Source organism: Puma concolor, chromosome B3 (genome assembly GCF_028749965.1).
Source record: "Puma concolor isolate L17-30 chromosome B3, mPumCon1.1.hap2, whole genome shotgun sequence".
Classification (NCBI taxonomy): Eukaryota; Metazoa; Chordata; class Mammalia; order Carnivora; family Felidae; genus Puma; species Puma concolor.
Window position 1 is genome coordinate 3438390 of NC_141672.1, and position 25762 is coordinate 3464151.

General features: G+C 63.7%; 2 protein-coding genes across 11 annotated transcripts; both read right to left on the bottom strand.

Annotated features, from left to right (window-relative positions):
* Window positions 1–2727: 2727 nt before the first annotated feature.
* On the bottom strand, window positions 2728–15974 carry EXOC3L4 (exocyst complex component 3 like 4). Of its 10 annotated transcripts, none has more exons than XM_086708743.1 (15): window positions 15792–15973; window positions 15211–15362; window positions 14499–14571; window positions 12514–12599; window positions 11592–12050; window positions 10028–10679; window positions 9158–9269; window positions 8764–8886; window positions 8299–8399; window positions 7983–8063; window positions 6104–6218; window positions 5426–5545; window positions 5181–5333; window positions 4472–4593; window positions 2728–3306 (listed from the first exon to the last, which is right to left on the bottom strand). In XM_086708743.1, the coding sequence occupies exons 5-15, from the start codon at window positions 11980–11982 to the stop codon at window positions 3066–3068; spliced, it is 2211 nt and encodes a 736-aa protein (XP_086564869.1). In that variant the 5' UTR covers window positions 11983–12050; window positions 12514–12599; window positions 14499–14571; window positions 15211–15362; window positions 15792–15973; the 3' UTR covers window positions 2728–3065. The 10 variants fall into 10 exon arrangements, with proteins under 10 accessions (XP_086564869.1, XP_086564866.1, XP_086564875.1 ...); XM_086708740.1 differs by having other exon boundaries at window positions 11592–11998; window positions 15792–15972; XM_086708749.1 differs by lacking the exon at window positions 5181–5333 and having other exon boundaries at window positions 11592–11998; window positions 15792–15974.
* A 4280-nt stretch (window positions 15975–20254) lies between these two features.
* Window positions 20255–25254, bottom strand: LBHD2 (LBH domain containing 2). The gene is made up of 4 exons (XM_086708446.1): window positions 25185–25254; window positions 23462–23548; window positions 21665–21739; window positions 20255–20608 (listed from the first exon to the last, which is right to left on the bottom strand). The coding sequence occupies exons 2-4, from the start codon at window positions 23528–23530 to the stop codon at window positions 20384–20386; spliced, it is 369 nt and encodes a 122-aa protein (XP_086564572.1). The 5' UTR covers window positions 23531–23548; window positions 25185–25254; the 3' UTR covers window positions 20255–20383.
* Window positions 25255–25762: the final 508 nt, after the last annotated feature.

The following is a 25762-nucleotide window of genomic DNA, read 5'->3' on the forward strand; positions in this document are numbered from 1 at the left end:
GCAAGCCTTGTTTCAAGAGCCCGCAGGCTCGGGGCCAGAGGCCAGAAGCAACCCCCAAGGCAGGAAGGAACCCCAAGAAACGTGAGCATTGAAGGAAGCCAGGCTGAGCTGGAGAGAAAAGAGAAGGGAGCCGTGCAGGAGAAAGAGGGTGGCCAGACAGGGACGGAACCAGGGACCAGCCGGGAGGGCCCAGGACCCGAGTTCCAGGGGCAGATCGGATGTCCTGCTCCACCTGGGGAGTGCAGACACGGGGCAAGGCCCCTCCGTCCTCAGGCACATTCCAGGAACACCCATGCGCACATGCTTCCTTGTCAGCCAGACAACCTGGCCTGCAAGTCCGGAAGCTGCCCTCTGAGGGCCAGCCCCGCCCCCACCCTTGGCCCGGACAACAGGATGGCCAACGAGATACTCCAGGCTCTCCGCAAGGCCTCGTGAGACCTGGTGGGATGGGAGAGCCAGGGGGTCTGAGGCAGAATGGCCAATGGCCAGAGTCCGGTGCCCCTGGCCTGGCCCACCTCTGGGCCCCAACCGTCCTGACCACAGCCTCGGAGGAGCTGCCGTCCGGCCTCCTGTGCATCTCAGCTTGGCCCCGGGAAGCCAGCCCCTGCCTCCAGGCGCTGCTGGGCTCACAGGAACACACACGAGGCACACACACCCGCCTGGGCACGAAGGCTCCTGCCAGGAAAATCTGATTCCCTGTCTCCAGGCCCAGACACACCCCGGAAGATGGCCCTGGGTCTCAGCCTGAGTCCTTTCCACTGCAACAGGATGCTCCTGTCAGCGAGGGGCTCCCCCACTTTGGCGCCTCCTCCCAGCCTCCTCCTGGGCGCCTTCCCCACTCACCGACCCCACCAACCTCAGGCTTCGCTGTCACTCAGAGGCCCCCACTCCTGCACCAGGGCCTTTTTAAGTTTTGCTTGCAGACCATGGCCTGGCCAGGCCCTGGGGATGGCATTACAAGAGAGCCAGGCATCTGGTTTTCTGGCTGGCTCGTATGTAGCCCTTCCCAGCCTGGGGGGCACAGACAGCACCCCCATTTCACAGCGAGGAAAACAGAGGCATGGAGAAGTAAAGGAATGTGCCTACGGTCTCATGACGGGAAAGTGGCAGGGCTGGGACTGCACCCTTCCCCACCTCTGCAGCCTGCCTTGGGAACCCAGCCCCAGGGCTCTCACCCTAGCCAGGGGCTCAGGGGGGCGGGGGGGAGGGGCAGGCGTGTTAGGGCCGGGGTCAGGGCAGGGGCTGCCGCTGGGGGGGCAGTTTCTGTGAGGAGGCTGGGGCTCAAACACGGGGTATGGGCTCCCTAGGGAGAACCCGGCCAGGACCAAATCAAACCTTCTATGCCCCACCCCATCCAGCCTTGGACTCACCCAGGCCACTGATGGCTACTGAGGTCAAATGTGGAGTCGGGCTGGCCTGTCAGTCCCTGCCCTTCCTGGGGAAGGAGGTACCCCTCTGATACCTCCCTTCCTCCTGACTGTGAGGGTCTCAGGCTACCTGTGCTGGGGCCTGATGTGAAGCAACCTCTACCCTCTGCTGGCCTCAGTTTCCCCACAAAGGAAAGACACAGGACTGCTCGTCAGTGTCGACACTGGAGCACACTGTCCCCATCCTTAGCCTGGAGCCCGGGAGCCCCAACCACTCCTGATCCTCCCACCCCACCCCACCCCTCTGCATTACCTGCTTAGGGAAGGCTGGACACCCAGGCCTCCTGCCCGCCCACCCCTGACCCCCGTGTATCCATGGAGGGGCTGCCCCTGGTACCTGCTCCCGCTCCCTTCAGCACCCCAACAAGACGCAGTTCTCCAGCCCTGGTGTAGGGATTGTGGCAGACCCGCCCCTGGCTGTCCACAGTGTAGGGAGATGGGCCTGAAAGGAGCTAGGGGAGTCAGATCCCCCACCGGCCTGGCCCCGCAGCCTTTCAGAACTCTCGTCTTGTCCTTGGGAGGCTCAACTTCACTGGGTTCTTAGAACCTTGGCCCACCTGCAGTTCCTTGCTCCCCACCTCTGCCAAGGTCACGGTCAGGCACATGGGGGGTCTGCTGCAGAGGGATGGGCCAGGAAGGCACCTATCACTGTCTGCCTCAGCGTCTACCCCACCCCCTCCACACGCACACACCATCTCAGCACTCAGCCTCCCTGGCAAGCTGGAGGCTGCCAATGCAAATGGGTTTCTCAGCAGCCTTGCCAGAGGCTAGAGTCAGATTTCAGTGCCAGCTTTTCGGGAGAGAAGAACCAGGCGATGGGGGTAGATAACAGGTGCACGGTGGGGCAATCTCCTTGCAGCCCTGCCGGCCAAGCTGAGACCGGTAGGATCATGACCCCCCCCCCACACACACACACACTCCCCAGGGCTGACACTTGCCCTCCACCAGTCCTACAGCTTTGCTGTTGGGAAGTCCCTCTCACATCTAACCCAAATACTTCAGGCTGCAGAACAAGCCTCGGCCTTTTCTTGTCTCCTAGGGGCCCAGGCCTGTTAGAACAGGACAGAACAGTGCCAACTCCTGCTGGGTGAGGCGCACTTGGCACATGAGGCCAGTGCACCCAGGATCCCAGGGCTGAAGACTGTTTTTCTCTGCAGCCACAGGCACAGGCCTTCCCAGCTCTGGGCCTGCCTCAGTCTCCCCATTTGTGCAATGCACAGGAAAGGACCATCTACCAAATGGAGTCACCACAGAACCTCCCATCCCGACCCCTTGGTACCTGGAGACTCAGACCGTCAACTTGGCCCTGCCCCCTCTTTAGGGAGGCACCATTTTAATTCACCTTTATTTTAAAAATAAATACTCTCTGCTTCACTTTCAGACTGGGGGTGGTGCTGGACCGTTAGGCCGGGAGGCAGTATTGAAAGGAACCTCCGCCACCCCCAAACACTCCCCCACAAATGCCTGAAATGCCTCTCTTCGTGCTGTTCCTTCTGGTAAGCAACCACGCACAGCTGAGGACGAACGTCGTGTGATTACGGGCTTCAAGGTTGGGGGCAGGGCTGAGAGCGCCTCCCTAGACTCCCAGCCTGGGGCTTAGTGTCTGGGTGATGCCTGGGTGAAGGTGCTGACCCTCAGTTAATGCGGCCCCCCACCTGAGGCCCGCCCCCTTCGAGACCCGGAGCATTTGATGCAGGTGATCAGCACGTCCACGGAAGTAGGCACTTGGATCTCTTCGAAGAGCACACGGCCGCCAGCAGCCCCGGAGCCCTCTGCCTTGGCCGCAGCCCTCAGCAGGCTCTGGGCATGCTGCAAGAGGCGCTGGTTCCGACGGCGGCCCAGTCTGCGCAGCGCCAGAATGGCCAGCACGTGGTCCCGCCTGCGAAGACACGCCCCTATCGCTGTAGGCCCCGCATCTCCGTGGCACTTCAGCCTTGAGCGAGGCGAGCCCCTGGGCCCAAGTGCGGGTGCCCCCAGCATTCCCGGAAGCTGGCCCGAGAAAGGCTGCGAATGACGGAAGCAGGAGGGGCAGGGAGGGCCCTGGACAGCGTGGCTGGGCCTCGAAGGGGGCTGAGCTGGGTGGGCAGGGGAAAGGGCATGCCCGTGGGGGAACACAGTCTAAGCAGAGGTTCAAAGATCAGTGGAGTGAGAGACGTGACAAGGCCTCAAGGACAGCAGGTCCAGGCCCAGAGGTGTCGGAGGCCTCTTCCTGCGAGCACTGTGCGGGGAGCCACAGGCAGGCAGCGAGGAGAGAGGCCCAGGCACAGCACGAGAAGTGCCGCCTCCAGGAATGGGGGCGGGGTGGGGGTGGGGGTGGGGGGAGGTAGACAGGGGCAGGCAGCCAAGAGTAGACAAGCCCCAGGGACGGGGGGTGGGGGAACCCCGCAGCACTGTGGGGGAAGTAGTCACTCCGGGCCAAAGGCGGAGACAGTCCGAGCTGGGGAAAAGGGCTTTGTCCCAGGCTCTCTGCGACCTCCCCATCCCGGAATCTCCAAGGCTATGGAGAGATTCGGGCTGGAATTTCCACGGGTTCGATGACTCACCATCCCCCCCACCTCCCCTCCAAACCCCGGAATCAAAGCCTCTTTCCTCTTGGCCAGGTCTCAGGAGTCCCGGGCTGTCAATAGGGCTTTCTCGTAGAGGGGGCGTCTCCCTTTCAAGTACCCGGGACGGGTACTTGTCCCCATCCTCGGACGCATGAGGAGGGGCCCCGACCCCCTCACACTCTAGACGCCTCGGGACCCCAGGCACCGAACGCCAAATCCGAGAACAGCGGTAGAAGGAGGGGCCGCCCGGGCTCTCACGCCCCGCCCCCGCCCCGCGCCTGAAGGTCAAGGGCCACCCCGCACACCCGGGACCTCACGCACCTGCGCACGAGCCCGCGCCCGGTGCGGGCCCCGCTCCGTACGGGACGCGCTGTACCTCCCTCTGGTTCCTCCCCTGCCCCCCTCCCCCCGCCAGAGCCACAGGGACCCTTCTGAAGGCCCCGGTCCCCCGACCCCGGGGCCGGCGGCGCCCAGTGAGGGAGCAGGTGGGGAACGGACCTGATGTCTGGGTAGCTCCCGATGAGTGTCTCCAGGTGCCGCCCGATGTCGTCCTTGTAAGTCTCGCCGAGAATGTCAGCGACGCATGGGATAGCCTGGCCCAGCCACGTGGCCTCTGAGCCCTGCGGGGACAGGGAGCCTCCTAGGGCACGGGCCGCCTCCCGCGGGAGCCCCCTTGCCACCCCTGCCTGCAGCCCCAACACTAATGCACCGACACCCGCTGTGACTGCACGGGCGGCGTTAGGGGACTCGGGTCTTGGCGCTGTGGACGGAGCCGCAGCACTTTCAGAGAGGTCTTCCGGTCTCTGCGCAGGTGGGTAAACCGAGACCCAGGCCCGGAAGTCCTGCCGGGAATCCTACAGCGCATCCGCGCCTGCGTAAGGAACAGGTGCCCAGGCTCCAAAGGCTGGGTCAGGGATGCTGGAGGGGCCTCCCGGAGGCCCCGCCCCTTGGCTGCTCACTCCGCAAGGGCCGTATGCAAATATATGGAAATGATCCCACCTGGCCCCACCCCCGCCGTGCCAGCGCTCCCAAACCCTCTCCCGGTTGCTGCAGCGTGGGGACGACCACCTCTGCCAAAGCCCGCCCCAGGGGGCTCTTGCGGAGCCCCCCCTCCCGGAAATGAGAATAGGGGGTGCCAGGGGAGGCTCCTCACGCCAGAGGCCCTAGGAGGAGGCGAGCACTGGGGGCGGTCAGTCAATGCTCCTACCAAGCCCTGGAAGGTGTTGCCAATGGCCTGGGCGTCGAGGCCCATCTTCTGGGAGCCAGTCACGCGATCGACACCGCGGAACCGCTCACGAGGCCTCAGCACCTGTGCCAGGTATTCACGGACCACGTATCGGTGTGCCTCCTGCAGCGTCTCCTGGGCCGTCGGGGGATCAGGGCCAGGGTCAGAGTCAGAGTCACAGGCCCCAGCCCAGGGCACGGCCCCACCAGAGCCCTGTCCCGAAATACCTGTGCCCGCAGTGGGGCCACGTGCTCCAGGTGATGGGCGAAGGCCACCACTTTGTCCATGAGGGGCTGCAGCACGTCGTGTGTCAGCCAGGCCTTGGTACACAGGACCCTGAAAAGCGGCTGGGGGCAGAGGGGGACAGGAGTCTTCTAACCCTCCTCAAACCGTCTCCTCCTCATCCCCTAGACCCTCTCCTCAGAGCCAGTGCGTGGTTCCTAACAGGGGTGTTTCAGGCCGATGGACAATCTGTCGCCAGGAAGAAACTTTGGGGGGACTGACCCCCTTCTAATGTCACCCGAGTAACGTCTCTCTCAGCCATGAATGTCATTAAGCCTCTTGCAAGGATGACTCCTCCAAGCCCTGAGCTCCAGGGGACAGGGTTTGAGTTTGAGCCTCTAGGCAGGCCCTGCTTAGGGGAGCCTGGGGAGGCCTTGAGGGGCGGGGTGAGGGGTCTGGTTCCTTGAACACACCTTCTCTGAGAGTCTCAAGTAGGTAGGCGTTTCCTGACCTCCCTGCTCAACTAGGAATTTATCTGGGTCCCTTGCCCACCCCCCAACGCACCACCCCCGAAACTGCCCCTGAGGTGAAGGAATGCTGGGACTTGGGGGCCCCAGGCTCCAGGGCACAGGAAGCAGCCACTGGGTGTGGAAAGTGGGGAGAGAAGGGCCTGTCCCACTCACTTGCACATCATACTGCAAGCCTTGGAGCAGCCGCTTTTGGAAGACACAGACGGCAGCCACTAGAGGTTTCTCCAGCTCTTCAAAGGTTCCTGGGAACCTGGCCAGAAGACTGGTCCTGGGAGGGGCCAGGACAGGAGATGGAGTGGGCAAGGAGGAGCAAGCTGTGGAACAAGCTCCGGTAGACAGCCGCGGAGGCCAGGTGCCATTCACTTAGACTATAATGTGAAGGGCAGCCCCTGGGGCTGTACAGCGTAGTAGCCCCGAAGGCACAGTCGGGTGAGAAGATGGCTCCAAAGCCCCAGGAGCTGATCCCAGAGGGTAGGTCAGCAGGGTGATGGTGGTGTCCCCACTGCATCGCAGAACGCCCCTGTGGTGTCTCTGGGTCAAACCTCCAACCGTCTTGGTGATGAGACAGGGCACCCTGGCCATGACTGGCACAGAGGCCCTCCCCTGAGCCTCATAACTGCCTCTCTGAAGGTGACAATGTCCCCCACTTCAAACCCACCCCGTCACACCCTTTCAAGGAGACTGAGGGCCAGGCTATGCCCAGTCCTCAGAACAGGGACACAGAAAGGCAGGCTAAAAAGTTCCATCAGGGGCTGGGTCAGAGGCTGCCTACCAAGGGGCAGAGAATGTTTCCTGGGGCTGAAGGGGACGGACCAGCCTGGCATCGATTAGGGTTGAGAGAGTGTTAGACAAGTGGTCCTCGTCATGGTCGTGCTTGGATTCAGACAAGTGTGGTTCAGGTCCCAGGTCCAGCACATACTGGACGGTGCATGATGGTGGGCTGGTGGCACTCCTTTTCTGAGCCTCCACTTGTCCCAGTACATGGGGACACTGCCCTCGGGACGAAATACATCAGGCGGGTAAAGCTCCAGCTCAGTGCCTGGATCTCCAGCGCTCACAAAAAGTGAATACGAAATGATTCCCTCTAGGGCGTGGAGCCCCACGTCTCCATCTGACAGATGACAAAAGGAGGCACAGAAGGGGGAAGTGACTTATCTCTAGGCACACAGGGAGCAGGTGGCAGAGCTGGGATCAGAACCCAGACTGCGCGGCTCAAAGTCCATGGCCGTACCTGCTGCAGCTGGTGCATCCATAATGTGGGGTACACCGGAGGCCCAGGAGGGGGACAGCCACTGCCTGCAGAAAGGGGAGGCATCTGCCTTCCGGGGGCAGAGGGACCCAGGGTAGTGGGGAAGAGGAGGGAGTGTCTTTAAAAAGGAAGCCGGCTGGGGCGCCTGGGTGGCACAGTCGGTTAAGCGTCCGACTTCAGCCAGGTCACGATCTCGCGGTCCGTGAGTTCGAGCCCCGCGTCAGGCTCTGGGCTGATGGCTCGGAGCCTGGAGCCTGTTTCCGATTCTGTGTCTCCCTCTCTCTCTGCCCCTCCCCCGTTCATGCTCTGTCTCTCTCTGTCCCAAAAATAAATAAACGTTGAAAAAAAAAAATTAAAAAAAAAAAAAAAAAAAAGGAAGCCGGCCAACTTGGGTGAAGGGAGGAAAGAAAGGAGCCCAGGGTGGCGTTGCGGGGGGGGGGGGGGGGGGTTGGGGGGTTGGGACACACTGGGCAGACAACAGGCGATAACTGGGGTGGCTGGAATTTGTTAGCCTCTGCTCAGCGTTGAAACTCCCTGCATCCCTTCCAGGGCCTCACCCCTGCGGGGAGGAGGGAGGACCTTCCAGCGGGGGCGGGAGCTGCGAGGCGGGTGCCCTCCTGGGAGGCTTTCCGGGAAGTCCCTCCAACGCCGGGCGCATGGTCCAGACTGTTCAATGCGCGCCGGCCGCCACGGGAGCCTACGGCTTCCCGGCTCCCCGAGCTCGCGCGCCCCCTGCTGGCCGCGCCAGGCACCTCCCTGCGGAGGAGCAGGGTCGAGACCCACCTGAGCTCCTCGCAGGCGTTGATGCTGGCGCCCAGATGAGGTTCGCTCACCGCCTCCGACTGTAGAAAAGCCTTTTCAAACCTGGGGGCGAAGTACGCAAAAGCCTTAGGGACCCTTACCCGTGGCGCGATGACCTGGGGTCTGCCCTCCCCCTCAGGTCCCTACCCAGACCCGGGGCCTTATAAGAAGGCTCCTCTCTCATCTGTCCCTGGATCTGGGACTCTGAGCAAACAGGATGGCCCTTCCCCAGGGACGACCACCATCCTTACCCTGGTCCCTCCACCCACCCCACCCTGGGCGAAGGATATGCCTGCACCTGGGCAGAAAGAGGCCGAGTGCCCGCACGCAGATGCGCAGCGTGGTGGCCTCCAGTTCTGCAGAGATGGCACCAGCCGCCTTCACATGCTCAGCCACGAGCTGTAAGAGATGCCACGTGCTGAACCCACGTCGAAGCCCAGATCCCACCTGATGCCCCCTGTCCCTCACCTGTGGCCCAATGACGTCTCCAACCTGCCCCGCTCTAGTGGTCTCGGCTTTAGCTTCCAGCAGCCTCCCGGCACCCCCACATCCACGGGCCACTTGCTAAGCTGGGCGCTGTGCCCTGGCACTCCCAGCCTGGCTGGCGACCCAGGGTCCCTGATTCCACCCAGGTGGGGCCTCAGGCTCTCACCTACTGGGGAAGGGAGGTCGGGACTGGATTGTATAGCTCTGGGTGTCCCCACTTGGAAGGGGACAGACACCACCTGAGGCCCAAACATACATCCCCCCTCCCAAGACTCACCATGTGGATGTCGATGGACAGAGGCGTGTGGTAGAGGCCCTGGAGCACATCGGGGGCCTCAGCGGCCACCCAGCGGCTCTGTTCCAGCTGCAGGATGCTGTCGAAGCAGCTTGTGATCTTGGTCTGTGCGAGGTAGGGACAGGGGCACAGTGAGCCCCTCCCAAGAGGGAGGCGTGGGTCCGCCTACCTTCAGAGCCCTGTCCTGGGCCCTGGGAGAAACTGACCCACCCTGCCGGGGCCCAGGCCCATGCTGAAGGCCACAGGGTGAAGAGTGGCTCTCCCCTGAGCGAGGCCACACACCCAGGGTGATTCTGGGCTCCACACTTCCCCACAGCGAGGCAGCCACATTCAGCCTGGATGGCGCCCCTCAGGCCCTGCCCCGTGAGGGCCTCACCTCTAGGAAGCTGGTGTAGTCGCTCTCCAGGCGCGCCCACACACTGGGTGCCAGGAGTGGGGGCAGCGGCTCCGTGGACAGAGTCAGGTCCGGGGCACCGAGGAAGTCAGGACTGGAAGGCAGGGTAGGGGCTGAGGGTCTGGGCCCGGCTCTGATGCACTAGCGGCTGCCCCAATTTCCCCCTGGCCAAAACCTAGGCACCCAAGCACCACACAGCTCAGGGACCTGCCACTATCCAAGCCGCGCCAGGGAGGCCCAGGTAGCTGTCCGAGGCCACACAGCAAATTAATGAGCCCCGGAGCTTAGGCACCCTCCTCCCACCCGCTCTCTGGCCTTCGGAGCTGAGGAGGGCTCAGCAGCGAAGGAAACCCACCCCGCCCCGCGGCGCGGGGCTGGAGCTGGGAGCGGTCAGCGCGCTGGGCCCCGTACCCAGGTGCCCATCCAAGGGGAAGAGTGCGGGTGAAGTCCAACCCGCGCCGGGCATCTGTGAGCCACGGTTGTGTCCTGCCTGGGTGGGGGGCCCTTTTCTAAACGCTCGACGGCGTCTGGGGACTAGCAGAGGCCTCCATCTGGGCTGTCAGGGAAGCAACCTCCCCTCAGATGCTGTCCCGCTCGCGGGACCGGGTGCCTGGGTAGCACGTAGGAACACCCCGGCGGCAGAGTACCGCGGCCCAGACGAGGGGAAAGAAAAGAACGTCAAAGTCCCCGGGATCTCTGCCGCCCACCCACCAGCCCTCTCTCGGGAAGAAAGAGAGAAAAGGTGCCCAGGGCTCCTCGGGGCGGGCGCCCAAAGGCCTCCGGGTGGGCAGGGCCAGGTGGGCGATACCGGGCCTCCCCTCGCCCGGCTCGGCGCTCCGGCTGGGGCCTCACCTGCCGTAGACATTGGCGGTCCAGTCCAGCAGGACGTAGAGCTGCTCGCAGCCCCGGGCGTCGCGCGCGAGCTCCTGGAGGCGCTGGGCCACCGCGCCGTGGAAGGCGCGCAGGTAGGCCTCCCACGCCGGGAGGCCGGCGGCCGAGTAGGCGGGCTGCACCTGCAGCCGCACCTGGCGCAGGTCGCGGCGAACCGAGCCGCCGAGCTCGGCCAGAAGCCGGGCCAGGCCCGACGCGCCCTCGGCCGCCCCCGCGGCGTCCCCAGCGCCCGCCTGCTGCACGCGCTCCTGCGCGCTCCGCGTCACCGCGTCCTCCCAGTGCCACCGCCAGCGGCGCGGCGTGAGCAGGAAGTCGCCGTCGGCGGGGGGCACCGGGTGGGCCTCCTCCTCGGCGCGCACCACGCGGGCCAGCTCGGCGAGCGCGGCCGCGTCCACGCCGCCCGGGCCCAGCGTCTCGCGCACGATGGCGCGGATCTCCGCCGCCAGCCCGTCGTAGAGCAGGCACACGTCCATGGCGCGCCGCGCGAAGCCGGTGGGGTCCTGCTCGAAGGTGCCCGAGGCTTTCTGCGCCAGGAGCCGCGTCTCCAGCTGCCGCAGCTGCTCGAAGGCCGCCAGCAGCTGCCGCTCCGTGATGAGGTCCGCCACAGATTTGCCTTTGGCAAGGACAGGCAGGGAGAGGGCCTTGGGGGGTGCCGCGCCGGAACCTCGGCCCCCAACCAAGGCCTGGGGGCCCCGTTCTCGCCCACCGGGAGCTGGGCCGCCTGGCCCCAGCGCTCCCCTAAGGTCTGCTCCAGGAGCAACGGCCCCCGCCTGCGGGGAATCGTCCCTCGGAATCACTCTGGAAGAGGGGTAACCCCAAGCCCCGAACCTGGCTGAAAGCAGCAGTTGGGATCAGGCCCTGCTCTCCCCGCTTTCGGTCCCTACCTTCTCCCCTGCTCCCAGCTCTGCCGAGCTGGGCCTGGTGGCCTCATGTTGCTGTCTCGACTGCAGGTCTGTTGGGGTCAGAGCTCAGCCTGGGCGCGTCCTGTCCCTGTGCCCAGCTCCCGCGCTTCTTGCTGTTCCCTGCTCTGGGCCAGCCCCCAGCCCCTAGCAGCCCTCTGCTTCCACCTGCAGCCCCCCCTCTGGAGCCCAGCGCCAATGCATCCTGCGCCCGCAGCCCTCCTGAGCTCCCCTCCAGGCCCATTACTGCCACGCACCCCCTGCGGCCCTGTGCTCTGAGGGGACCGGCGCCTTATCCATCACTCTAATTTGGCCAGGGGCCAGGCTGTGGAAGTCTGTGGAGAGGTGAGGGTTCTGGAGTCCTACAGATGTGGGTTCAACCCCCACGTATCCACTTCCTGGCCGTGGGATGTGAGGCAGATCACTAACCTCTCTGAGCCTCACTTAGCTCACTCTGGCCTCTCTGAGCTGCGCAGTGGATGCTCCCCTGCTTGAAAGGCTGGGAGAATGTAAAATGCAGTTGTGCATGGGGGTGTTTGGGGGAGCTGTCGGGAAGCCTGGGCTGTGCTGCTCCCTCTCTGGCCTCAGTTTCCTCCCATGCTTGGTATCCTTTGTGAAGCTCTCACCTTCCTCCTGTCCTGGTTCCTCAGGCCCCACCCCAGCGGTTGACGGCCGGCTGCCACCATCCGTGACGCCTGAGGGCCCCTCTGGGCCGCGGGCCCCCCCTGGTGCAGCAGCCGGGCCATCATCCCGGGGGCGCCGTAAGGATCGCAGGAAGTGGGATCTGCGTCGGAGCAGGCCAGTGTCCTCCCCGGGGGCCTGGCCCAAGGCCCGCCGGCTTGCCTTGGAGAAGGCCCGCCGAAGGGTGCCCAGGCCGGGCCAAGTGTCCTCACGGGGGGTGCTGGGCACGTCCCCACTGCTTGCCTGCTGAGTGTCCTGCTCTGGGGTCTGCAGCTTATCAGACTCCTCAGGGCTGTGCGGTTCTGGCCAGGAGGTCACTGTCGGTGATAACGACATCTTGGCAGCAGGAAAGCTGGGGATGAAAAGGAGTCTCAGGAGGCCTGGGGTTGGGGGGGGGGGCAGCCCTGGGGAATGGGCACAGAAACCTCGTGAGAGCCCTGTGAGACCTGGAGGGGCCCAGTGGCTTGGCTTGGTCAGAGAAGCTCCTCCCAGAGATGACCCCCAAGCTGTCACCGGGCAGCTCTCAGGGCCGGAGCTCTCTCCGTGCCACACCGCAGCTGGCACTGAGATGTAGACAGACAGGTACTTCCTTCGGGAAAACTTCCCTGATACCATCTTCCGAAGGGTACCCCCAGGTGCCCACCCTCTCTGGCTCTGCCAGGCCATCATCAGAGTTGGAGAGGGGGGTTAAACAGGCAGATTCTGGGGGCACAGCCGAGACGGCAGCCCGCGGTCCCCAGGGCTGGGCCCAGCAACCACATCCAGGATTTCCTGGACTTTAGGTCCTGAGGCCTAACTGCCCAATCTCCCCATCACCTAGCATTCACTGCCCCCCCCCCCCCAACCCTCACCAAGCCCTCAGCTCACCCCCATTCAGCCCATCGGGTCCAACTATTTCTGCTCAGAGGGAGGCTCAGGGATCCCTCCCTGGAAGAGGCTCCTTCTGTTTAGACCTGGAGGGAGGCAGGGTCAGGCTTGAGGTCTGTGGCCACCCGTGGCTGCCCCCAGGGGCTTATCTGCTTATCCCAGCCTTGCAGCCCTGTGGGCGGGGGTGGTGGGAGGGGCCCCGGGTCTATATTTAACCAGGGGCTGGGGCTCCCCGAGGCTGTTCCTCACCGGTTCATCTCCCCACCACCCACCCCTCGTGCGCTCCGGCCACTCCCCTGTAAGGGGTGGGGCGGGGGTCCCTAGGGCATGGAGGTGCAAAGCAGGGGCTGCCTAGGTCCCACCCTGGGCTCCAGGCCCTCCCCAGGCTGCACCCACTCTCCTTTTAAGCACAGCCCAGTGGTGTTTGATTTTCTGGCTTTAGGTTAAGCTGGGGTGGGAGAGAGGAAAGAGATTTCATAGCCTGCCGGGACCTCCCACCCACCCCATCGTGAGGGTGTTGTGTGGGGGTGGGGGGGGGTGCTGTGTTAGATCAGCAAGATCTTACTTAAGCCTTGGAGAGAGCAGCCAAGAGGAGGGCTGGACCTACTGAAGTCACTGACCAACCAGAGGCCAGAACCCCGAGACCTCTCCAGGCTGCCCCCATCCCTGGGACAAAGGTCAGGCTGGAGCCGGCACCTGACCCTTAGGTGACATCAGGTGGAATCCCTCTCCCCAGGCCCCCATTTTGCCTGCCTATTGGGATAGGCAGGGCCCAGACCCTCATCCACCCCTCTGTGCCCTCCAGCGATGTCTGTCCAGGGGTCAGCCATTTGAGGGGTCGGCTGAGGCCTACCTTCCTCTTCCCAGATGCCATGTGACAGCTGGACAGAGGCCTCACCGAGAGAGGGGCAGGCCCAGATGATTGATGAGGCCTTATCTGCCCTGCCCAGGCCACAGGTCTTTGTCCTCGCCTGGTACCTCTCCTGCCCTGACTCAGACTGACCCATGCACACACAGAACATTGTCGCAAGAGCTCTTTGCACCCTGCCCCTCCCCGACTCCCCTCTCCCTGGTGCCCCTCAGCATCCAGCAGGCTCTGAGTGATGATGAGAATCATCTGGGCCTGTGCTGTGCCCAGATGCAGTTCAAGCTCTATCACCAGGGGGACGTGGGGACGGGACAAGTGGGCCCTGCCTTGGTTGAGTAGAGCTCACACTTAGTAAGCACCTACTGTGTGCCCAGCCCACGGCCTGGCATACATCAGATGCCCGTAACAACAAAGTTGTAGGGTGTCATTCCATTTCATAGATGAGAAAACAGGCTCAGAAAGGGGCAGGGCCTTGCCTCTAGTCACACAGCCCCCCACGGGGAGCCTCAGCCAACCCAGGCCTGTGTGGAAAGGGGAGCAGAGGCTGGGCTCCCACATCTTCCAGCCCCGGGAAGCCAGGTCCTGCCCCAGGAACCATTTCTCCCGGCCGAGGGCCCGCGGTGGGGGCAGCTCTCAGATGCCAGGACTGGGGTCTAGAGGCAGATTCTGGGGGAAGGAGGAGCAGCTGGCAGTTGGGTCTTATTGAGGCCACACAAGCAGACGGGTCCCCCCAGCCCGCTCGACCACCCTCGTCCAGAACTAGACCCGTACTGAAGGCCCACCGAGGCCCCCGGACAGTCTCGCTGCCCCCTTGACCCTGCTCCCACAGTTTCCCAAGCCATTTCCCAGACTTCCACTTTCAGAAAGGCTCTTACTGACTTTCCCACAGCACAAGCCAACCAGGTCACCCCCTTGCTTTAAATCCTTCCATGGCTCCCCATAGCCCCGCACTGGAAGCCTTCCAGTCTGGGACAGAACTTTCTCCAGCCTCGCCTCCTTGACCTACGCTCACCCAGCCTCCCGGGCACCTCCCTGTCCCTAGAATGTCCAGCTTTCCAGCTTCCTCGCAGGCTGCTTCTGCTCCCAGCCTCCCTGTCTCTGCTCCCCCAAAACTGACCTGTATTTCGGGGCCCAGGGGCATGGGTGCCCCCACCTCCAAGGTGTCCTTGGGCCAGGCTGCACCACTGTCCCTGTGGGGATGGGGACACTTCCTTACTGGGCTGGGAGCCTCTGCCCATCTGCTCCTCCCCATCATCCCCATCTGAAGGAGGAGTGACCGTCAGGATCAGGGTCGCCCCTCGCCACACGGGTACCTGCGGGACTGGATGTCCTGCTGACTCTACCTCGGCCCCTGCCCCGTCCGTACCTGCCTCCCCATTCCCGTGATGACTCTCTCTGGCTCTTTCTCTCTCTGGCCCTCTGGCCCCATTGCCCTGAATGTTCAGAGGCACTGGCGGCCGCACCTGGGGCTCAGGCCTGGTGTCTGTTCAGTCATTCTATTTGACATTTGCCAGGAAGGATTAGTCAAGGCAATAAGGCAAGAGAATAAATGAGGTTTGAATATTGGGAAGGACCTGGGAAATTTGTCATTATTCATAGGCGATATGAGACCTGCTTACAAGGGCTTTCCTGTGTATTACGAAAGCCTACTAGAAAAAGGCACTAAAAAGTTTCCTCTTCTCAGTAGTGACAAAGCATAGCCCTCCTGGGGTGCCATCAGGAAAAGCAGACTCCTCCTTAGCTGGGCACTCGAGGCCCTTCCTAACCCACCCCTCAGCTCCTTCCCCCTCGCTCACCACCCCCCCAACCGCCTCGCCTCTCCTCCATACCTTTGTACAGGCTGTTCCTTCTGCCAGCAGTGACCTCACCCCCACCTTCTCAAGCCGCCTTCGAGCCTCAGTACCAAGCAGCCTTTCCTGACCATCGTCAGCTCCTCTCTCTCCGGGCTTGGCCCCAGCACTGGGTGTACCTTCTCCCCTGACTGAGGGACAGTTGCACGGTCTGGGGCATCTGCCGCTTGACCAGGAGCCCACCAGGCCAGGGCCGGTACCCAGGGGAAAAAGATAAGCAATCTAATGTGAGAGTGTAGCCTGGGGGTATGTTGCCGCACTGGGGTGCGTATGGGCTTTGTGCGTTGACCTGAGTGTGTTTCCCTGTATGTGTGCAAGCCGCTCTCTCCATGAGTCCGCGTCCGTGTGTCTGTGCCCGCGTGCGTGTCTTGATGTCCGCATCTGTCTGCTTTCTGCATGTTTGTGTACGAACGCTGTGATTGGAGCTGGCAGTCCGGCCTGGGCTCCGCGCTGAGGCCCTTGGCCCGGAAAGCCACTGGCAGAACTGGAATTACCCTGGGCCCTTTGAATTCCCGCCCACTGTCCATAGCGCCCCAGTGCCCACCTGCACCCGAACGTACCTGCTGAGCGAGTAGATCGGGCCCCAGGCAGGTCGGGGCCGCCAGGGGAAGCCGGGCCCTCGGAGCTGGGCCTCTGTGGTGGGGCCCCTGGGTCAGCCAGAGCGAATGACCGGCAGCTGGGACTTCCCAGCCTGTTCCACACTGCCCTGGGCCCACCAGCCCCACCCCCGGCCCCACCCTCCACCCTGACCCCAGACTTTCACTTTCAGAAAGGCTCTTACTCTCCCCTCATTCCAGAGACTGTCACTGCCACCTTTGATCTCTGGCAGCTCGTGGCTCTGGCTCGGGCTGAGTCCTGAGAGTCCGGGAGGGGAGGGGCAGCGCTCCATAGCTCCACAGCAGGGGGGGGGGGGGAGGGGGGAGGGGCAGGTAGGTGGGGGAATGGACCAGCCGTCCCCTGCTGTGCTCACACGAGACCAGAGGTGCAGGGACAGGGCGTGCAGGGTGGGGGTGGGGGGACGGGGACATCCAGCCCACCGCACCAAAGCCCCAAAGAACCCTTCCCTCCAGGGCAGAGATGCTGGTGCCAGGCCCGTGTGGCAGGCTCATCCTGAGAGCCAGGCGTGCAGAAACGTGGGCAGTGGGGCACAGGGAGGGGGAGAGGATGTCACAGTGACAGCAAAGGGAATGTCCTAAGCCACAGCCATTCCGAAAGGCTTCAGGAGCCGGAGGGGATGGGGGCTGAAGGAAGGAAGGATTACACTCAGAGGTGAGGAGGGATGGCGGGTGTTCTGGGCAAAGGTGTAGAGGGGCCCTGAGCCTGCTGAATGGAGAACCCGGGCCCTCCTCCTCCACAGTGGCTCAGGTTGGAGACGTCTTGTGGAGAGGGTCGCCGAGACTTCCCAGAAGAGGCAGGCTGCGCATCTTCTTGGGGGAATCCCATGCTAGCATCCTAGGAAGAAACTTGGGGAAAATCCGGGGAGGACAGATCCAGGCCTGTCCCAGCCAGGCTGAAGCCACCGCGGCATGAGGCCGAGCAGGGCAGGAGCTCCGAGCGGGGTGCTGAGGACGCAGGGACAAGCTTGTGTGTTGTTGTCCGGGCACTGCCACGGCACAGTGTGGCTGGCCGGGGCTTAAACAACACAGTGACTTCCTCAAGGATCCGGAGGCTGGAAACCCAAGACCCAGAGGTCGGCAGGGCTGGGGCAGAGAGAGAGAGAGGGAGACACAGAATCCCAAGCAGGCTCCGGGCTCCCCCTAGCTGTCAGCACAGAGTCCGATGCGGGACTCGAACTCATGAGTCCCAAGATCATGACCTGAGCCGCAGTACAACGCTTAACTGACTGAGCCACCCAGGCGCCCCCTTAATCACCTCTTTAAAGACCGTATCTCCAAATATAGCCACCTTCTGAGGTACTGGGGGCTATGACTTCAACATAAGAACTTTTTGAGGACAAAATCCAGCCCATAACTGATTGGAAGGCACCTGAGAGACGGCAGCACCCCATAGCCCTCTGTAGACAGGCTAAGTTGGACCCAGAGATGCCAGCACCTCCTCCAAGAAGCCCCCTGGCTTACCACTTGAGTCATTAGCCCCCTGATCCCTGGGTGCCCCTGTGAAATAGGGTGGGTCATAAGGGTCCCAGCTCACGCCCCGGTGGCTGGGTGGGCCTTTCCTCCTGGCTCAGGCTGGTCCTGTCCCATGTCAGGATGAGAGTCAGAATAAGAGATTGGGGGGGGGGGCCGGGAGCGGCACAATTCAGGAGTCAGAGGGGACACCCCAAGATGACTGCCCGGGGTTCTTCAGTGGGATTCCTGGAGCCCCTGTGGAGTAAATATTCTCCACCTCATTGCACTTGAACACAGGCTCAGAGAGGCCTAGGACCCTGCTCGTGGCCATGCAGCTGGCAGGACAGAGGCCAGACCCTGGTGGACAGACACCGGGGGCTCCTCTGTCTGACCTTCCTGGTCTCCAGTTCACAGGGCACGTCAGGGTCCTGGGACCTTCAATTATGGGTCACCTCCTTTCAAGAGTTAGGTCCCTGAAAAGCTGGTGGTGCCCAGGGCCTGGGGAGTCACTCCTGGACCTCCCCCAACTCCCAGATCCACTCCACACTCTAGCCTGTGCCCACCTTTCAGCATAAGACTGTGATGTTTCTTTTATCCCATTTCCACGTTGTTTTCCCCCAAATTTCTCAGTAACATCCCTTTGGAAAAGTCCCAGCCTTGTCTCAGAGGGGCCGGGGCACAGGGCTGGGCAGGCTGGGTCAGGAGAAGGCAGAGCGGAGGGGGCAGTTGGGAAGGGGAGGCACAGCTGGGGACCCCAAGTAGAGTACAAGTTCAGCTCCCCCGCACTGGGCCGCACAACCTTGGGATAGGCACTTCTGACTCTGAGTCTCAGTTTACTCCTCCATAAAATGGAGGTGTTGTTGGCATTAAATGGGTCCGCTTCTGCAGAGGACCTGGCTCTCAGGTGGGGAAGGGCAGGGAGAAGGACTCTGAACGCCAGATGCCTGCCTGTCCTAGGGGTTCCGGGGACGCCAGGCTGCCACACCCCAAATGTAGATGCCAGAGGCGGCGAACTTCACCCACACTGCAGCCGGCTGGCTGGGACCAAGGCACAGACCAATAGGAGAGCAGGAAGCCTGAGCTCCACCCACTGCCCCTAACTGGCTTTGGGCCTGGACAGGGGACGGTGCCTCTATCTCGAGGTGAATATTGCAAAGTTTAGGTGGCCCATCTCCGAAAGGCACTAGGCGGTGACCCCAGCCCATGCCAGAGGGAGCCACAGGATGATTCCCAAAACGCTTTCCCCAGGCCGCCCACACCTGAGTGCTGGTGGCGGGGGCTCAGGATGTGTGGGGCATCCGCTTCTGGCACCGCCCCCTACCATTACCGAGGGCACCAGCTCCGACCGAAAGGGAGCAGGCTGGGGCCCGACTCCAGGGAACTGGGTCCTGCAGGGTGGGGGCCCACACTCTTTGGGGCGAGCAGATGTTCCCCCAGCTCACTGGGCACGACAGGGTCCTGGGACCTCCAATTATGGGTCACCTCCACTCAAGACCTGCCCTGTTAGCTGGCGGGCTCCACGGTGGCATTGTGGGTACCACTCAGGCCTGGGTCTCGGGTGGATCTGGATTCTGTCCCAGCTCAGCTATTTGTCAGCTGTGAGACCTTGGGAGAGTCGTGTTTAAGTGGGGGGAACACTGTGCCTGGGAGGGGCCAGGATGAAATCTCCTAAATGACACCGGTGCCCACCCCACATTCCGCACCAGGAACACGGAAATCACCAGTTGGCTCGAGTCCCTGGCCCCACATCGTATGCGTCAGCAAGTCCTGGCGGGGCTTCCTGGAAACGTCTGCCCCCTTCCCATCCCCTCGGGGAACCACAAAAGCACCGGAGGAGGACAGGAAGGACTTGGAAGGACAGTCCAACGCCTTGCCTAAGCTAGAGACCAGGGAGACATCTGGGACCGTGGACGTGGCCCCTGGGGCCACAGGGTTAAAATTAAAGCAGGCTGCCAGGCAAATTTCCACACCTCCGCCTCCGACCTCTCCTGCGTTTGGGGGGCGGGTTATTTTTAGAGGGAAGGCGTGCTGGAGAAAGTGCCTTATTCATCCTTGAGGTTAGCAAGGCCTCCAGAAAGAACAGAGGGGACTGTGTCTCCCTCCTGCCCCTCCAGGCTCACCGGGGTCTTGTCCGACCCTGCCTGGTCCTGAGGACTTTGTTAAGCTAACATTTATCCACGGCTGCCTCCTGCCAGGCCCCGGGCTTCCTCGGCTCTGGGGCAGGCTAGCCAAGGGCAAGGGACCAGAATGGGAGGAGGGGAGGGCAGGAGGCAACCTGGGCCCAGGCACTGGTCGGGTTTCTGTCCCCCCCGCCCACCATGCCAACCCCAACCAGCCCGTAGCGCTCCCCTTGTGCAGTGGGACAGAGCCAAGAAACAGTGTTGCTGGACCCCATGGAGGAAGAGGACCCTCACGTGGGCAGGAACAGGTGCCTCTCCCACCCAGTCTCCCACATGGGCTCTGGTGCCTCCCAGCCCCAGGGATCCCATCGTGGCTGGGCACCTCACTTCACACTTCGTTTCTTCATCTGTAAAGTGGGACTTTTGCAAGGCGTTAATAAGATCCAGCCTGGAATAGGACACCCCACCCCACGGTCCATTTCTGTGCCCTGTGCACCCAGTGAGGAGGAAGGAATCTTGCCCTCGGGGTCCAGGCAGAGCTGGAGACCCCTGGGAGAGGTGAGGAGGCCACTTGGGGGGAAGCCAGTCCTGCCCTGGGCAGCCCTGGCTGAGGCAGAGCGGAGCAGAGCTCAGGGCCCTTGGCAGGGGTTCCAGAGGAGCAAACCCCACAGCCCCTGGACAGCCCCTGCCCCACCCCGGCCCCCACCCCGTGTACAACACCCAGGCACTCTGGCCTGGTCAGCGTGGGCTCCAAGGCTAGGCCCTTGTCTGGAAGGCCATGGAAAAACCAAAATTGTCCCCCCCCTCGAGTCCCCAGCAAGTGTGCCCGCCGACCACCAGGAAGAGCCTTTATTTCTGCTTCAAACCACGGAACAAGGAGGGTGTGATCTGGACCCCGGGGTGTGGATGGGAGAGGGCAGGCCCGTGGTCCCGGCCAGACCCTCTGAGGCAGGAGGCAGCGGCTCAGCTCTCCCTGCTCCAAGCATCAGCCCGGCCACCCTGGGGCTGAGGCCGCTCAGCTGTCAGGAGCAGGGGTGGGAGGCGGGGTTTGCAGGGCCCTGCACAGCAGAATCCGGCCATGCCTGTCCCAGTCCTCTCACTGGGGGGCCGGGGCCTGGCAGCTGGCGCGCTCACTGCCAGCATCATCCGGAACCTTCCCTGGTGCTCCCGGCAGACTTGGTGAGGGGGCTGCAGAAACACAAAGGCACCTCTGTTGGTGGGGCTGCCTTTCGGACAGGCTGGCAAGGGAACGGGGAGGAGGGGGCTGCACCTGGGCGGGGCAGGCAAGGCCACGCTCTGGGAGCAGAGGCACTCCCTCCCCCGGCACCTCTACCCACCCGGAGACCTCCCCACAGCCCAAGTTCCAGCGGTTACCCAGGGCGTGGTCCCTGGTGCTGCTCTCAGCCCTGGGTGCAACCTGACAGAGGCGGAGGAGGCTTTGGGGGAAAGGTGGGGGGTATGGGGTGGATGGGCCCCTTCTGGGCCCAAGCCGCTGGGGGGCTGACATGTGAGGAGGGGGTGCCAGGCAGCCCCAGTGAGGCTGAATTCGTTTCCTCATCAGGGGGGAAACTCCCCAGGGGACATAACTTCCCAGGGCACAGCTCACCCCTCATGTGCCCTCGGCAGAAGGCCCCCACTGCCCAGCCTCACCCCTGGCATCCGGAACACGGAATCCCCCTCTCCTACCCACACGCCCTCCCCCCAGGAGCTTCCTTGGCTCTGGCAGTCCCTTGGCCTTTAACCAGGCACCTACGGCCAGTGCAGGGGCCTGCCGCCGGGCTGGTCCACCGCCCCATCTCACGGGCACCTGGGCTGGCCCTTTGAACGCACACGTGCCCCAAAGGCAATGAATCAGGAGAGGGGAAGGAGTTGGAACTGAGGGGGAAGCATGTGGTCCTGTGTCCAACAGACGCTTCACGGGCCCCTCTGATGGGCTGGGCCTGGGGCCACCACAGTCGATTGAGTCCTTAAGGGCAGGTAGGAGGGGGCACGTGGACAAAGAGAGGGTCAAGGCCAGGAGGCTTCCAGGCGCCCAAGCAGAGTTCCAAGGACGGGCAGATGGGGGTGATGGTGTGCACAGGCTGGAGGGGTGGAGGGCCCCGTTTGCATGAGCGGGCAGGGGGAGCCCGGCTTCCGACCCCCGTGGGCAGCCCCTCACTCACCAGAAGCAACCTGGCTCTGGGCTGACCCCCTCAAGGCGCCCTCGGGGGGCCAACGCAGCTCCCCACTCTCCACAGAACCCACCTCGCTGGACTCCACTACGATCGAGGGCAGTCGCTGGCCCAGCCGAGGGCCCTTCTCCCGGGCACCTACCGCAGCCTGCAGGGGGGGTGGGCAGGGCTCAGGATGACGCCGGGCCCTGGGCTCCCTGCTCCCTCCCACACCTGTCCTGCACTGTGTCCACTGGGAGGATCGGGGGCCCTGCCGACCCAGGCTGCAGGGCAGGAAGGAGGGTGTGTGTGTGAGCGTGCACACGCGTGTGTGTGTGTGTGTGTGTGTGTGTGTGTGTGGTCGTGCAGGTGCGGGCCTCTCCCCCATCCCACCACTGCGGCTGAAGCACCACTCAGCACCTGGGGCAGCAGCTCTCCCCGGGGCCCCAAAGGACCCACCGGGGCTCAGCCCTCAGGCCCATTTCACAGACAAGAGCCTGAGGCCAGAGAGGCCAAGGCCACATGGTGAGTGAGCCCAGGGCTTCTGTGCATCCCCAACTGCCCCCTGTATCCTCGCAGCCCCTTCCTGGGGTCTTCCCTGCTGGGCCCTTGGTCCCTCCCCAGCTCAGAGGAGCTGGGAAGCTGTTACCATGGCAACCTCAGCGGCTCTCTGGGCTCGCTCTGGGCTCATTGTTCAGTGCCCACAAGAGTGTGCGGGGGCTGCCTCCCCGTGCCCTCCTGGCGCCCTCAGCGTCTCCGCCTCCCATTCAAGGCCTTCTGAGATGGGGGTGGGGGGGGCAGCTGCGAGTGCTACCGCCCAGCCCTCTGGCCCTAAGGCCACAGCAGCACTGACGCCCGCCCTGCCCACGTCCACGCCTCTGCTCCTGCAGGTCTCCCTCCCTGGACCTCCCCACCCCCCACCCTTCTACATAGAAGGAGAGTCGCTTGGTGCCTGTCTTCCTTCCCCCAGTGGCACGAGTGCCTTGAGGAAAGGCAGACACACAGCCCGAGGACTTTGCTAACCGGCCCTGAACCGCCACAGCACAACCATCTGCGCGTGTTTGAACGCACGTTCCTGGGCCCCCGCCCAGACTCTCTGAATGGGGGGGGGGGCCAGGAATCGGCATTTTCACCAAGTACCGCAGGTGACCTTGTTGACTGGGACATCTGTGGAATCAGAGGGGCAGCGCAGCAGGGACCCGTCCAAGCCCCGGCGGCGGCTGGGCCATCCTGGCTGCTCCTGTTCACACTGCCGGGTCAGGGGCTCCCTTCTCCTGGAATCCCTCCCCACCGCACCTGCCACCCCGCTTCCTGTCCTCCTCTGCAAAGGCCTTGTGACCCCCAACCAGGGGCCCTCCTCGGCCCAGAGTGTGCCACCGGGATGGGGGAGGTCCAAGCCAGCAGCACGTGGAGTTCAAAGGCCTGGTGTCCCCCTTTTCCATCTGCCGTGCCGTGGAGGCTGGCCCCCTGGGTGACCCCAGGCGGGTTCCCCTCTCCAGCCCCGCTGCCCGCCGGCAGTGGCGACGATGACAGAGTCCCAACTCTAGAACTCGGAACGTCAAGACTGCACTGCCTGTGGAGGGACTTCACTTTTTAGCTCTATCGACACAGCCCCGAAACCTAGAGCCGAGGGCGGGGGACTCTGGCATTGCCTCACCCAGCGGAGAGCAAACTGCTTTGCGGAGCAAACCCCGGTTGGGAAGTGGTGCTGAGTGAGCCAGGGAGGCTCGGCCTTCCATTGCTCTATGCACCAGACTCTTCTAGAGAAGAGCAACCCCTTCTCCCTCCCCGACGGGTAAACTGAGGCATGCCCCAAATCGCGGGCCAGGGCTTGAGGCTGGCTTCCTCCTGTCCCGCAGGGCTGGCAGACCCCAGGGCCCCAAGTACGTACCTTCCCTGCTGGGTCTCCAGCCTCCTCAGCTGGGCTGAGCTCCTGCACAGCGGGCGGGGGGGCACTCATGCCGTTGCTGCTGCCGGTCTGCATGAAGACAGGGAGAAACGAGGCCGCGTGCTGGAGCCCACTCTCCTCTGGAAGCTTCAGACCGCTCCAGTCCACAGCTAGCCCACCCTGGACCCACTGCCCGCTGCCCCCTGGCCCTCTGTCACCACTGCTCTCTGCCCACGCCCGCCCGCCGTCGGGGGGGCACTGGACAGGCACCACACGATGTGCCCGGGGTTGCGGAGGGGCAGGGGCAGGGCAGGAGAGGCTGACTCAGCCCCAAGACCCATGAAGGCCTCCTCGAAGAGGGCCAGCTGATCTGAGGCCTGAGGGATGAGCAGTGGGCAGCCAGGCCAGCGGAGAGATGTTCTGAGGCAGGGAACGGCAAGGAAGGGCACAGAGATGGGGGGACCCCCTCCTCTGCGAGCTCTTGCTGCGGGGAGGGCTCCCTTGCCCTTATACTGGCCTGAGCACGCAGGGCCAAGTGCAGGCAGGACGTCGGTTTCCCTTCAGCTGCGGGTGTTGGGGGCCCGGCCCTGGGTGTGTGTGGGGTGTCAGCTCTCCGAGAAGACCTGGCCACCTTCGCCTCGGGCTGACTTGAACCTGGCTCACGCAGCTCCCAGCCTCAGACCCTCCCCTCCACCTGCACCTGGCCAGAGGCAGAAGAGGGGGTGGGGTCCGGCAGGCGACATCGAACTTCGGGGCAGGCTGGGAGGGGGCCGCAGGCAAGGGGCAGGGGCACTGGGAGGGAAGTGGGCAGAGGGACAGCAGTAACCAGTGGGATGGATCGCTTGTGCCACCTTGCTGGTAGTGGGGGAGGGGTCCTGTGGGCTCGCAGGGCGGGGGGCGGGCGGGGGCTGCTGTTCTGGGATATGGGGTTTCCTTCACCGAACATCGGTTCAGTTCGGGTCCCGCGGAGACCCAGGGAAGGCTGGGGGTGGGGGGCATGTGCCTCCACCCAATCCCAGAGCCAGGGGAGGCAGCCCCTACCCTCCCTCACAGAGCCCCATGCCCCGGGGTCAGATCCTCCACGAGCCCCTCCTGGAATCCCACCGCAGGACTCGGAAGCTCGGCTAGAGCCCAGGGCAGCCAGGAGGGACACCAAGAGACTGGCCGCAGCGAGGCACAGAGACTCAGAGGGAAGGCGAGAAAAACAGCTGGCCACAGAGACAAAGCAGAGATGACAGGACTGGGGACAGAAGAAGCACACAGACCCGGAGGGAGGGTACAGATGGAGGGAGAGAGAGACACAGACAGACAGAAGGACAGAGAGAGACACATGATAGAGCGGTCACGTCGGCCGAGCAAGGGGCCAGGCAGGCAGAGAGCAAGTCCCTGGGGTCAGCCTCCCGCTGCCCGGGGCCAGTGCCAGCGGCAGCACTGGACCATCAGGGGCCCCACCACCCACACCTCCGCAGGCTCCCAGGTGCGGAAGGCCGGGTCAGGCCGTGCACAGCCCCCCAGGGGCACTGCTGTCGCCCAAAGCCCGGCCCCAGCAGCCAGGGGCTGACCACGGCCCCCACTGCCTCCTCTTTCCCGGAGCTTCGGACCCCCCCCCCAACTCCCCCTCTCTCCTCTCCCAGCCTCGCCAAGCCCGGCAGCCAGGGCGCACCGCGGGGCGAGGGCCCCGACAAGGGTGGGGAGGGGGCGCCCCCTGGGCCTCACTCACACTCACCCTCCCGCGCTGGATGCTCGCGCCGGGTTGCCACTCTCGGCTCCGAGCTGCCAGCCCCGCTTCGCCCGCCCTCCCCCGCGCTCTCCGCCCACACGCGCTCGCCCGGCCCCCAATTCACACTCAGGCCCCCGGGCGCTTCCGCCAGGCCCGGCCCCAGCTCCCGGGTAGCACCTCGGCCTCACCCTCCCTTTGACAAAACCGTGCCCCCTACAGCCTGATCCCGGCCGGCCGCTTGAGACCCCAAGCCTCAGGTTGGAGGTTCAGGAATTGGGGGGGGGGGGTCAGAAATCGGTGGGGCCAGATACATGGAAAGAGGATACCCTCCAGTTCGAAGGAGGAGCTAAGAGAAGGAAAACACCCAGGTAGGATGGCCAACGTGGTGGGGGAGGGGTACGTCCCAGCACCACTTCCCTCTCACCGTCATCCCCCAGGCTATTCCCAAAAGGGAACAAAACTGGCCTGGGACAATCAGTTTCATTCAGCCTGGAGTGCAGACCTGATACCTGGGGCCAAGGTGCAAAACTTCTAAGCCACGCGATGCCCCACCCTTCCACCATCTGACACCCAGCCTCTGACAC

Coding starts and splice junctions, on each gene's coding strand:
- EXOC3L4 (XM_086708748.1), bottom strand. CDS start 11,982: ATGTCGTTATCACCGACAGTGACCTCCTGGCCAGAACCGCACAGCCCT. Junction 8,064..8,298: donor CTCGGCCTCTTTCTGCCCAG/GTGCAGGCATAT, acceptor CTTCGCCCCCAG/GTTTGAAAAGGCTTTTCTAC. Junction 6,219..7,982: donor AACGCCTGCGAGGAGCTCAG/GTGGGTCTCGAC, acceptor GGCCCCTCCCAG/GACCAGTCTTCTGGCCAGGT.
- LBHD2 (XM_086708446.1), bottom strand. CDS start 23,530: ATGAGTGCCCCCCCGCCCGCTGTGCAGGAGCTCAGCCCAGCTGAGGAG. Junction 21,740..23,461: donor CTGGAGACCCAGCAGGGAAG/GTACGTACTTGG, acceptor CCCCCCCTGCAG/GCTGCGGTAGGTGCCCGGGA. Junction 20,609..21,664: donor TCGTAGTGGAGTCCAGCGAG/GTGGGTTCTGTG, acceptor GTGTTTCTGCAG/CCCCCTCACCAAGTCTGCCG.